Source organism: Alosa pseudoharengus, unplaced genomic scaffold (genome assembly GCF_046254945.1).
Source record: "Alosa pseudoharengus isolate Yale_2024_CS ecotype anadromous, Long Island Sound unplaced genomic scaffold, YU_APseudo_1.1 YU_APseudo_1.1_scf_8, whole genome shotgun sequence".
NCBI lineage: Eukaryota > Metazoa > Chordata > Actinopteri > Clupeiformes > Clupeidae > Alosa > Alosa pseudoharengus.
The window spans coordinates 12,989,844-13,003,566 of NW_027468870.1; the positions used below are offsets into that span (position 1 = coordinate 12,989,844).

At 42.1% G+C, this 13,723-nt stretch overlaps 1 protein-coding gene across 1 annotated transcript in view; it reads right to left on the reverse strand.

Annotated features, from left to right (window-relative positions):
• Positions 1-12,084, reverse strand: part of mtmr1b (myotubularin related protein 1b) — a 12,948-nt gene extending 864 nt beyond the window's left edge. The window contains exons 1-15 of the mRNA XM_076274292.1: positions 11,805-12,084; positions 11,366-11,471; positions 8,472-8,547; positions 7,878-7,972; positions 7,634-7,741; positions 7,442-7,543; positions 6,902-6,985; positions 6,439-6,588; positions 5,959-6,147; positions 4,504-4,689; positions 3,780-3,986; positions 2,397-2,489; positions 1,929-2,042; positions 1,503-1,679; positions 1-43 (exon numbers count right to left, since the gene is read on the reverse strand). The exon at positions 1-43 is cut by the window's left edge and continues 864 nt beyond it. Coding sequence (XP_076130407.1) covers positions 1-43; positions 1,503-1,679; positions 1,929-2,042; positions 2,397-2,489; positions 3,780-3,986; positions 4,504-4,689; positions 5,959-6,147; positions 6,439-6,588; positions 6,902-6,985; positions 7,442-7,543; positions 7,634-7,741; positions 7,878-7,972; positions 8,472-8,547; positions 11,366-11,471; positions 11,805-11,941 — 1,867 coding nt within the window. The 5' untranslated portion in view covers positions 11,942-12,084. The remainder of the gene's footprint in view (positions 44-1,502; positions 1,680-1,928; positions 2,043-2,396; positions 2,490-3,779; positions 3,987-4,503; positions 4,690-5,958; positions 6,148-6,438; positions 6,589-6,901; positions 6,986-7,441; positions 7,544-7,633; positions 7,742-7,877; positions 7,973-8,471; positions 8,548-11,365; positions 11,472-11,804) is intronic.
• Positions 12,085-13,723: the final 1,639 nt, after the last annotated feature.

Consider the following 13,723-nt stretch of genomic DNA (forward strand, 5'->3'; position numbering starts at 1 on the left):
CACGCAGCACTAGCAGCTCCTTCAGACTCTGGTGCACTGGCACCTACGAGAGAGAAAGAGAGAGAGAGGTAGAGAGAGAGAGGGGGGGGAGAGAGAGAGGGAGCAAGAGAGAGAGAGAGAGAGAGGGAGAGAGAGTATTCGGTTATTAATGCAATTGATGCAATAATAGGCTGATTATTCTTTTTCCTGGTCCAACGGCTTTCAGATCCGCTCATTTTCTCCATAGACAATAAAAATAAATAACTTTCTTCCGCTATTCACAGCAGCCTTTAAGAAAATTGTCATCTTACTACTCACTTGTTGCCTCAACCTGATAAAATCCTATTTTTCGCAGAAGTCTGGACTTTACCCTTGATTATTTCATCTGGCTGCACAGGTATAGTAATTACTGTAATTCTGTTAAAGTTAAGCGATTTTGTTTCACCCTCACCAAAACGGAGGTGATGGTGACAAGGTTTACAAGTTGTGAAAACCGGCTGGCTGCGCTAGTAAACGTTTTTTGCCGTTGGACTTAACAACCGAATTAGAGAGAAAGGTCAAGTAATTTTATTTACATAGCAAACATAGCCTACAATACAACACAATACAACATGCTACATGTATATAGAGGAATAAAGCTGTTTACACATAAAGTGTGTGTGTGTATTGGGGGGGGGGAACAGTAACACAACATGTGAAACAACAGGAGTGTTTCAGTTAGGGTCGCCTTTCAAAGAGGCCTATAGACCATAACAACCCTGCAACATCAGGGAATAACAGTATACATTTACATTTAGAGAAAACTATGTAGAAATGTGATATAACAAATAGCATAAAGACTGAATTCGAAACCCTCTAACCCTGTCCACTGCATTTGAAACCCTCTAACCCCGTCCAAGTAATCAATTGTTTCCCTTTGTGACTGAGGTGAGGTCGGAGTTCAACGTAGCGTTAGAGAAAGTGTTTTTGTAGAGCTGTGAGTAGGTTATGCAAGTGGTCACCTGGACAGTGTCTGATGTTGTCATCTGACGGTATTGTCTCATTAATGAGTGCTGAATGTCTGTCCTTTTGAGATTACCATAACCTAATCAGGATCCATCACTCAGGACACAAGCCACTGAGGAAATAATGAACTGAGGAGCCTCTAACATTAAAGGTGGCAGATCTGTCACTAGCAGTCCTGCCACCTTGACATAGCTCCAATGTGAAATTAACCACACATTTGAAAAGAACAGTAAACAGCAAAACTCCTGTTTTGTAAGCTTCATTTGATGAACAGTTAAACAATTGTTTATACCACTGATGTCATGTAAATCCTGTTGTGTCCTGTGCCTGTTTAAAGCTAGGTTGACCATGTCTACTGTATGTCCACCCTATGCAGAGTTGCAACTCTTTCTCCATTCATTCAGCCTGCCCAGAAACGTTACCATGATGACCACACGAAAGCCAAGATGCCCTAATAATGACGCTCGCTCAGCGTAACACACATCTGCATGGCACTGCACGCCCTAAACACCATTCACCTGTGGCCTCACGCGAGGGTTCCAGCGCACATAGTAGTTCACCCACAGCTCCAGGTGCCTGGTGCTAGCCAGGGGGTACAGGACGTGGTGCTCGTAGGACACGTAGAATGGGTTTGTGAAGTCCTCCACCTGGCTGTTGATGTATGACCACAGGGAGACGGTCTTGGCTGGCACCTCCTGAAATGAAACACAATTGCCAGATACAAGCGCCATTTACTATAGAGCTAGAAACAATATTTACAAACAGCGTTACTCTTAATTTTATGGAAAGCGTTTCTTTGAGCTTTTTTGACCTTAGATGTTTCAGATGAGTGAAATTCCTTCCAAAAATAATGAATCATATCTATATATTTTGAATGCATTAATTTAATTAATACATAAATTATACAGTATTTAGACATTTTGTAAAATGGCAAAGGCCTTTACATTGAGTATCCGCTCCTGCTCGCTGTTATAGAGGAAGGTCCCAAAAAGACAGCTGTAGAGATGGTCTAACACAGTGATGAGAAACACCTCGTTGAACTCGAAAGCTGAGGGAAACTGTATGAAGGGAAAACGTAAGGGTTATACTTAAAAGGTTTCTACACTGAATGCAAAGTCCAGAAGGATGCAGCCACAAAGAAATAACATAAAATTAATAGTTTAAAAAGAAAGGACTGTGCTGCTACTCTTTGCACCATTTATGATTTTATCCTAAGCAGCACTTCCACTTTGGTGTGCATTTTTAATCAGAACCAATCTTCTTGTTGTTTAAAGGCAAGATTTATAAGAGTATATTTAGTTTTAACTCTAACTGATATGCAATGAGTACCATACCAAATAACACTATCTGAATTTATTTCAACCAAAAACATGCCAGTACATGACCACTAGGGGGCACCTAAGTCTACCCACCTGTCTAGTCATCTGCCATACACAGTCTATGAACTGTACAAACAGTGGAGAGCGCTCTGAGTTGGCGTGGTTCTGATCTCCATGGCCCACACGCTGAAAACAACACAAAAGAGACTAGTTATACCAAAACATTACAGTCTAATGACCTGATATACAGTGGTCCTTATTTAGCAATCTAAACAAACCTAGTGACTTTGATACTGCGACCTGTAACTGCTGTGGATAGGGAGCTTAATCATTTTGAATCTGCAAATTGCATTTTTTATGGTGGTCAATGATTATTAGCCTGGCCCCGCCTGCCTAAAATCATTTTCATCTGGCAGATAATTTGGCTTCTCTCAATGCATTTAGGTTTCACTCAGCCACCAGTATGGTGGGCCAATCAGCGACAAGAGGGGATGACGATTTGCAATCGAAAGTGGCTGTGGTAAATGGTAGAAGCAATGCCTGCAGACATAAAAATTGCAGTAGGAAGTCAAGTGTACATTTATGAAACAAAGTTAAATACATTGTTCCCTGACCCTACTCTCATACGCTTGCGTTGCATTACTGCATGCCCGTGGGTTTTCCCGATAGTTGGGGGTGTGTACAGTATGCCTTGAAGCTAACTTGATAGTACCTTAAGATGCTGTCCGTTGGTGCAGCAAAAGATGAGCATTTCTCAACTTTTTGACAGAGGCGATGGAAGCAAATTAACGCAACGGAACCACAATTCACTTGGGCAACGGATGACGTAAGCCAATGTAAAGTGAATGAGATGCGTCTCCAGCACTGCGTTCAATGCAAGCATGTGTGAGCACCCCGTGTGTGAGCACTGCCTTTCGTTTATTATCAGTTTGTAAAGGTTAGGCGAGGTAGGAACGGTAACCTTAAGAATCCCTGATCAATCTGGGGTGCGTTACCCTTTTGGGAAACGCGCCCCTGATTGGTTAGGCTGGACCAATGAGGTTAACGCAAAATCTTCACCCATTATGATGCTATGGTTGGAAACATTTCCAAATGGAGAGTACCCAGATTCTCTTCATGAAGTGAGTGAGTCTGGTGAAACCAGGAGAATGATTATTACATTTGACAAAATATACTACCTCAAAACTAGACTAATGAATAAAGTCCCTTCCTCCACAGATGATAAGTGGTGTCCAAGGCCATCATTTTAAAGCATGCACTTACACTGAACATACCCTACCCACACAACACACTAGAGCAGAAACAACCTGATGAATTTAAAGAAACGTCACTGTCCTCATTTGACATTCAATCAGTCCCAAAATGTCTTACACGACTTTCTCCATTTCAGCTGGTCAACGTTTAAATTAAAATATCAAAAAAAAAAAAAAAAAAATCCCCTTTGAAAAAATGTCCCCTGCAGCTTTCTGTACTTACTGAGGCGAAGCGGTACCCAAAACTGAGCCACTCTTTCTCTATGAGGACCTGAAAGCCGCGGAGGGTGCGGTAGTGGCTGTCCAGCATCAGCATGGCCAGAGAGGTGAGTTGGGCCGTGCGGTCCCAGCCGTCGCTGCAGTGGACTACCACCGAGGTCTTCCCCGACTCCAGCCTGTCCGCTATGCGCACCGATCCGGCCAGCAGCAACTGCCACAGACAACACACGGCTGGTAAAACACTAAAAGTGTTCAGTGTTGGGATTACAGTATAAAGGGTTTGCTTGGGATTACATATAGTTGTGCAAAACATTCTGAAATTGCAGACAGTGGAGCTAATGATGAACATAAATAATGTTACTTCAAGGACGTGAGGTCCGAGGATGGCCACATCAATGGCACTCCCAATGCAAACCAACTGTCACTACAATCAGCAATTATCATCCTCTGAAACATCATCAACACAATCTACCTGTACCTTAATAATTAGAGGGAGTGGACAATGATGCGTTCACAAACACTGTAACAAGGGAACATTAACTTTACATTAACATTGTGATCTACCAGCAAAACAAACCCAGTTAAGACCCAGTAAACACACTTTTGGGCCAATATCCTTCATGCATTAAGATTAGTTTTATACTAAAACAGAAACAGATGATCTCCATTGAAAAAGATCTTTAAGTATACAGTAGGACTAGGTTTAATCCATGTCCGGTAAACCTCACCCGAATGTACTCCAGCCAGTGGGTAGCGTCCACGGCGGAGAGCCAGTGGGCCTCATCGATGGCTGGGTACACCACTTCCTTCAGCTTCCTCAGGGATTCACGCATCACGTGGATATTGGGGATCTCCAGGAAGTTCAGCTCCACATTGGGGTAGAAACTCTCACTCTCATAGCCTCCATCCTTGGCCTACAAGTAGATGAGTAGATATCACAAAAAGTTGTTATATGATGTGACAAAATAGCAGAACAGAATAACAGGAAAAACAGAACATGACAAATATATACCAGCATGAGCCACAAGAAAAACGATATATAAAATCCAAGACATCACCAGTAAATGATTGATTTTACCTCTTACCAGTGCCGGTTCAGACCTCCATGGGGCCCTAGGCAAAATCCTGCTAAGGGGCCCTCCTACCTGAACTCTGAGGGCCCAAATGTAATGGGCAAAAGTACCCAGTGCTCCCAATCATCCCACCCCATTTTGGATGACTATGGAAGTTATGTAGTTTTTTGTCCCAAAAAGGGTTAGGGGAAAAGAAAAATAATTGTGAGTGAATCACCTTCACAGCTATAAATGCCCAGTTTTAGGGTCTGGACTGCTTGTGTTTGATGCTTGCTGTAGTCTACATATCTGGGTGTGCTAGCAGCCTACTAGCTGAGGCTGACTGTTCTTCCCCTTTGTCTGTAGTAGGCTACTTGCCAAAGCTACTGGACTGGCTTGCCGATTCCCTTCAATAATTTTTTCAAACGTTGACTATTTAAACTATAATTTTAATTAATTCTATTAATACTTTTAATAATATAGGCCTAATTTAGCCTACTATGTGCGTCTATAGTCCAGTATGCAGTACAGCAAATCAAAGTTAATCCATTAGGCTCCATTTAGCATAGTTGTATCTAAACCAATAAAGCTTGACTGAAATAGGCTATTGTAAAACCATTTACCTGTTTTAGAAATGTATGGGTCATCGATTAGTTTAGACGGGTTCTCACATGTCTCTGCCGAAAAACTACTAGTTTCATCTCTAGCGTATTATGAACGCATTTAAAGATGTGTTTTTCTTTTTTCAGAACTGTAACCATTCGCCGGCATTAAAAAAAGTACTCTGCCTGGGAAAGGCTGGCAAACAAGCCGCAGACAGATCAGAGGATTCACGTCCCTGCTAGGTAGGCTAGGTCAGCAACATGGGGAGACAGGGGAGGGGGCCTGTGCAACTTGTGTAATGTGCGTATAGGGAGATCCGGCCCTGCCTCTTACCATGAAATTACTCAGTTACAAATGCAATCAATATTTGTTTCACAACAAAATGACTACAATATGCTGCTTAATCTAATTCATTTAAAGTTAATTTTCTTATCTCGAGTGTCTTGTGATAAAGTCACTAAGGCAAGAGGAGGTCAGTGTCTGAAGCAGAGCACTCACTGTCCTCTATAGTCTCAATGTCCTTTGCACCTTGTTGGTGTCGGCCACACTGCTCTGCCGTGCATCAAAGATGGTGAGCTTGTGTGACTGGGCGTTGGCATCTAGGATGGTCTGCAGGTAGCGCTCGTCCTCCTTGCACCGGCGGTCCGACGGGCCCACCTGAGGCTGCCCACAGCGAACAATGGCAGCCTGGCTCTCTGGGTGGATCCATGACAGAACCTGAGGATGAGAGAGGCCAATGTCACTGCGAGCAATTTTTCACTTAGCAGGATTTACTAGCACTGTACAAAAAGCAATTACATGATAATATATAATGATAATTCACATCACTTGGCATCACTTGATAATTCAAAGTTTGCTCCTGTGTCAGAGTCAAGCATAGCACCTCATCAATTCTTGCTGATTTGTCTGTGTGTGTGTGTGTGTGTGTGTGTGTGTGTGTGTGTGTGTGTGTGTGTGCGTGTGTGCGTGTGTGTGTGTGCCAACAGCCTGTACACACTATGAGCTTACTGGAATACGGTGCTTGGCTCTGAAGGTGGCCACTTTCTTCAGCTCGTCATCACTGATGTTGGAGGGCACGACCAGCAGGGCAGGGTAGGTGTCACACACCTCATAGCTGCTGTTGATCTTACTGATGATCCAGCTCTCATTGGGCAAGCCCTGCCCAACAAACACAGACAACACTGACTTTGCATGTGATACAAATGATAAAATAATAATAATAATAATAATAATAATAATAATAATAATAATAATAATAATAATACAATTCATTTCTCCAATGTTGTCAAATTAAATAGCCCTTTAAATCACAATGCATTTAGTTTGAAAGAAAAAAAAAAGTTGTGTAAATCCTGCTAAAACACTACATGGACTCTGCCATATTAAAGTGTGTTACAGATAATGCACAGTAAACAACTGAATAACTCACACCAATCAGATCTACAGTTTCACAAAATGTCTGCAGTAGTACCTGTCTTTTGTACTCTGCTGTAGGGTCATAAACCTTCCAGCCATCTTCCGGAAACTTCTCTTGGTACGAAAATGCAAACAGAGGCTGGAAATGGAGAGACCAAATCTATGAGTGGATGAGCTGAGCTGAGATGAGACACTAAGGGTCCTAATTTATATGATGTCTAAAGAGCAAAGTCACTCAATAAGCCAAGGGCCTCCTGCATGAGTTAAAGCTATCGTGTGGCATGAGGGAGCAATGAGCTGATCCATCGAGGTTTCAGCTTAAGATCATGCTCATGGTATTACATAAGCAAATACATTTGACCTCATGTTAAGACTTGCACGTTGCACTTCACCCACCAAATTACATGTATTAACATATCACAACTGAGAAAGCACACTATAAGCTGCTCCATGTGCAGTCAGATGAAGTAAGCCTGTCTAGAAATATGCCATATATGGTAGGCTATTTAACTTGGGCATTTAATGCATTCTGCCTCCTATTCTGGCAGTAGAGGAAGAGAGATGAGACTAAATTTAGATTAGTATGTCTATGTACCAGATCATGGGACAGAGGAAAGGCATATCTGGTCAACATCTCCAAAATCTGCAGCTTACTCTGTTCCTCCTTCTTGTACGCAAACCGGGGGTTTCTTAAGTCCTGTCAAGAAGGGCACAGGGGGGTCATGGGAGTTATTAATCCCTGGTTATACCTTTAAATATGTTTCATGTTCTTTTGTTTCTCACTGACTTTGCACACGATCTCGAGGCCTCGTGTGTTCTCGCCGTGGTTCTGCACCCCAATAGTCTCCAAACGACTGATAGCACCCAGATTCACATCCAGGACGAATGGAGGATCCTAGCCCCAACATGAAACAGTTTTTACTCAAGATACACACAAAACAGAGCACTCATACAGGTACTTCTACTAACAATTTCACATGTGAAGGGAAAACTACCACCAAATACAGGGGGAAGTGAAAATGAAGGTTTACCCGAGCCAGGCATTTAAAGTAGAGCTTGTAGTCGGTGATGGTCAGAGTGCCACTAACAGCCCCAGAGAATGGGCAAATGTACATGACATCTTTGGCTGGAAGAAGACAGAAAGCAGTTTTTTTCTGTATGCCTTTTCTAAATATACCAAAGAGAGCCTGGTAAAAATCAAGCAACATATGCTATATGTAGTTTCTTTGCTTTCGAATACAGTTCTATGGTATTTAGGAATAGAAGTTAGTTTTACTTTTGAATCACCCTACTAAAGCAAAAATCCAGCAATGGATGCGCGTGTGTGTGTGTGTGTGTGTGTGTGTGTGTGTGTGTGTGTGTGTGTGTGTGTGTGTGTGTGTGTGCTTGTGTGTGTGTTTGTGCTTGTGTGTGTGTGTGTTTGTGCGTGTGTGTGTGTGTGTGTGTGTGTGTGTGTGTGCTTGTGTGTGTGTTTGTGCTGGTGTGTGTATGTGTGCACGTGTGCACGTGTGTAGATATGAGTATGTGTGCGTGTGTGAGTGTGTGTGTGTGTGTGCATGTGTGCTTGTGTGTGTGCATGTGTGCTTGTGTGTGTGTGTTTGTGCGTGTGTGCAAAGCTTCCTCACCTATGGCTTTGATGGCCTCCCCTGGCATGCGGGCAGCCTCCTCCAGCTGGGCCTGTTTATTGGCATCTCTCAGCGCCTGCCGGACAGACCAACACAGTAGGAATGGGCGATATACTGTAGACCTATGACCTATATCACCACATGATATTTTTAGGGATAACGATATAAATGACGATGACGATAAAAAATAGTACTATTCACCACAGTTTTCAGCCTTGAGATCCGTGCAAACACAAAAGTAAAACTTGATCCTGACTGAACCTGACTGAACTCTCTTGTTTGCAGTAGAGTTTGAACTCTGCATTCAGTCAGCATTTTTGTAATGTAAGCTAGCCATCTTGCAGCACATAAACATGTCATGGCATGAGTGAGAGTGCCTGAGTGCTGCAGGTAATCATGGAATGACTCATGGAATGCCTCTCATCCAATCAGAAATTAATAAATAGTTAAACCGTTCCTACCTGTTGTATAATACAATATGGCCATAGAACCCAGCACACTACAATCAGACACGATGCAAAACACAGGGCTGAGTGAGACTTGAGTCAAAAAAGACTGAACGAATAAATCAATAAGTAAAATGCTAATTGTTTTGGGATTCATATACATCACATGGCAAAAATTAAACAGAACATGCTCTGACAACCACGAACCACTACACCATTAACATACAAGAAACTACACACAGAGACACTCTGAGAAACATCATTTACAGATACAAGCACAATGTAGTCAGTTAAGTGTGACTATTACGTGGAACATTACTACAATTTTCTACAAATGACTATGCATCCAGGGGACATCCAATAAATGTTGATAACAAAATATGAAATACATAGGCTGGGTAAATTGCACATATCAGAAAGATAACCCCAACATGATATGAGAGAGGTATATTTTAAAATATTCCAAAAGAAATGCCTAGAAGAACTGAGCTGAGTTTTGCACAAGTTCCATTCTCCCTGAATCAGCCAAACTCCCTCCTATTCCAGAGCAACTATATAGTTTGACCACCACCAGCACATAAAACAAACAGTGAGAGCGCTGCTCTAAGTAAGACTCTGGAATGCTGGTTGAGACCCACCATGCAATCAAAACAGATTCATAGGCTATTTTCAAACTGACCCTAAAATTAAAAGCTAATTCTCCTGGCCAAAAAAAGAGTGAAGGAATGACTGTATGGCAGTCTTGTATTTCACAGGATCTGACCAGCAATCCTTAAAAAAAAATAACTTGGAAAAACTGGTTTTGTTGCTGACACAGTCCAAGATTATCTACTGTAGGCCTAGACACTCTTGTCCTAGACACTCTACTATACTGTAGGAGAACAACAATCACAGGTTTCTGAATGTATACATGGAATGTGTAACCTAAAATGCTGCATCTCAACCAACATTTAAGAATTAAGAAGATTAGAAATTTTAAAACCAACACTTAAGCCTGCCTGGGTATACACAGATAAGAATAAAGAAAACAACAAACAAGCAAGCATTCAAACCCTATCGCCTGAGAACTGAGTATTCGACAATGACCTGAGGCCTAAGCAAACATCTGTCACACAAGAACTATGTACTCTGCAGTAAAGCCAAAGCCACCACCCCTTTCCCAGCCCTTCCACATGGGAACAGACTGTATAGAGCAGCTAGCACAGCCCTGGAGGGGCCACTGTTCCACGGGTCTGCTCCACCCAGCCTAGGCGCAGCGTCACGGGCCATTGGCAGTCGTCCAGGCCAGCGCGGTGGAGAATTCCGCCATTCTCCACGAGACCCAGCTGTGAGCGGGACACCACGCCAGAAAGCCCAGCAAACACACACAAACACACACACACACACACACACACACACACACACACACACAGCCAGCGGACCAAGAGCACACAAAAGGCCCATGGATCTGGTTCCTGTTCACCATGGCTACTAATACTAATACTCGCGAGAGGGAGAGCAATAATGAGAAAAGCTGGCATGGTTTGTTTCACTTGCAACATTTACAGTCAGCAATAGTTGCTGATGGCTTTACACCAGTGAAACTTTGGGGTGTGTTCTCATCAGACAGAACTGTAAACATTTGATCTGGTAAAATAAACACTGGTTTATCTTAAAGGATTACTTTTACCGATGTTATCTTGATAGATTATCTGAAAAAAAGTAACCTTGAACAAGCATTGTATCCATTCTTTAAGCTCATTTACTGCTATCGTGACATGTATAAAGTACTGTAGGCTAAAGCAGATGGTGCCTGCAGATGAGATTACAGTGGAGGTCTTAAGTGAGTGGGTTGCAGGGATATGATGACTATTAATTTCAGATTGTTTAATTGAAATATTACTTTAATTAAAAACCTGAACTGTAAACCAATATAAGGAATCATGATAAATGAATACTGAGAATGTATTCAATCTTTAGAGCCCTGGAATGTTCTTACAGTAAAAACATCTTTGTGACTTCACTTGTATCAAGATCTGGGTGTAACCCAAGGTTTTAATTTGTGGCAATGAAGACAGCCAATAACACAATAAGTTAAACAAAGTTATTCAATACGTATAGGACAACAAAAACACAGATGTGCCAACCATAATTATAGCCCAAGTTGTTTCACACAATATTTTATACCCGTGTTGAAATATCTTCTTTCCTGGTTGGCACCCTGATATTTCTGTATTAACAGGACACCTATGATCAAATGTTCAATCGCCCATCTCTAAGCAATACATTTGGAGTGTTCAGAAGAGCAAAAGCTCACTCTGAGATGGACGGGGTCCTGTTTCTTCCCTCTGTTTTGGAGCAGATTAGTGGCCCATCAGGGCAAGGTTCAGACTCAGCTCTGGGATGGATGAACATTTGAGCATACTTGCTCTGAATGGTTTTCATGAGAAGTGTAAGTGGAGTTCCTACCTTGTAATCACGAGCCATTGGCTCAGGTGCAACAGGTCCAGATATTTGGCTTGACATGGTTGCTGCTATTAACTGTTTGCACCATTCAACGTGTGATCCTGTAGGACTGATGCAGGAAAGGTCAACCGGTTACTTGTGTTCTGTATTTTTCTTTTGGCCAAAAAAATAACACCAAGAAATATGGCAAACCAATGTAAAAGTCACAAAAGTGCTGCTACAATTATCAAAATCACCAGGAAATAGGCAAAATATCTTAGGCCACTTCTGCTATGATATTTCTGTAAAATGCAAAACTGACGCACCTGAACAGGTTTGCAAAACACATTCATACACACACACATAGTTCAAATACCAAATCTACAGGTTTAAGTCGGCTATCATAAAACTATAGCCTGACATATTGCCGTCACACAGGCTATAACTTCGGAAATCGACTCGCCTGTCAAGTGCCTCGATACTGGGTTGTCTGGAAGTAGTTCCCCCTAACGTTAAAGTCCTAGGAGGTTTTCGACCTGAACTCGTCTGCGAAGCGTTGTAATCGGTTCCGTGACATCCAGTACTGAGGTGTTTATCCATGTCAGTGCAGTAGGTTGTTACCAAGTTAATGAATTATAATGGACCTTATCTAGTCATCTGTGCGTTCCGCTTATTCTGTCTCATGTGAAACAGTAGTGCAGGGCTGTGATTTTCTTCTTCATCCAACCTCCAGACTTTTGAGACTTGCCCACGTCATCGTGACTGATACAGCGTTTCCATTACCCAAAATGCATTGGACAAAAAAAAAATTCGGACCTACCGTATTTTGCTCAAGAGTGCAAAATCTAAAATTCGAGAAACTGCTAAGAATGTATTCATTCGTAATGTATTTCTTGCCGCATAGCCAAGTTATAGAATAGTTTGGTCTGTTCTGGGCTTAAATCGAGTTAATTAAAACTTACAAATAAAATCCTTCAAACGAGTCCTTTAACCCTGACACTTCAAGTTCGAACATTAATCAAATTTTCATAGTAGCCTACTGACGCAATATTTTTAAGTAGCCTAGTTTACGCAGTCTATTTTAAGAACCACCACATAGGCTTGATAGCTGAACAACATTGCCTGCTTAGTGGATAGATGTGGCAGTTATGGAAACACTTTTCAGGCCCTACATAGGCCTACATATTATATTTATTTAAAAAGATAAGGTTTTGATCTTATGTCATTGTCAACTACTTAACTGTCATGTAGTTAGGTCGTTAGTCAAACTTCAAAAAAATTAATAAATATTCAGAGAAATAATTATGATGTTGAACATAGTGTCACTAGAACACTAGAACCTAAAAGTGTGGTTTATGCAAAAATACCTGCAAGTCAGAAGCCTTTTTAAAGGCTTGTCATTCCATGTCTGAAATTAATCAGGATATAGCAGCATAAGCTGTTGATGAGGAAATACCTACCCAGGAGAATGTTAAAAGGTGGACTCCACAAGTGTCACCCCTGATCCCTTAGCAGATGAGGACCAGGAACTGAGAACTGCACTGGAGGAAACGGCACTCGAGTGATGTCAGAAGAGTCGATTGTCAAGAAGCTTCATCCCAAGGAGCAAAAATCACAAGACCTCTGAAATGAATTTTTTCACCCTACCGTTTCCAAAGAAATTGTGGCATCTTGTTGAGAATCCAAATTTCAAGTCAATTGTAGCCTATAAAACTGGAACATACATCATCATTGATGAGGAACTTTTCCAAAAAGAGATACTTGAAAGAAATCAACCACCAACGATCTTTCATAGCAAAAACATGAACAGTTTCATCCGTCAGCTCAACGTGTATGGGTTCAGAAAAGCCTGGGTCGGTACTGCTTCACTGAGCTGCTTCATCGTCAAAGCAGAAATGCGTCACCAAGGTAAGAAACCGATTGGACTCTCCAATTTGTCTTGAAATTATTACATAGATGTAACGATATTCTAAAACCTCGCTTCCTCCTCTTGTAGTGCTATCAACACTGCAGCCTTTGCCGTGAGCACCCAGACCTGCTATGTCAGTTGATGAGACGCCTGAAGAGAAAACCCAACTTTGGGGAGGAGTTAGGTGCAACTGTCCCAAAGGAAACCCCATCAGGCTCCGGACAGATCATTCCAGCCACAGGGACGCCTCCTTTCCAAACGTGCATATCAGCCCCTGGTCCGAGCTCTGAACACCTGAGTGAAATGACAGACGTTGACATGGCATGCAGGGCAAAAAGGAGCAACAAGCCAGTAACCCTGGCAGCAGATTCCATCATGGCACCATCCACTTCTAGCCCCCAGTCTATGATCAAATCGACCCCTGAGGCCACGACCATGGTGGAGCCCCTTTACTTCCTGGGTCAGGGTGTAGA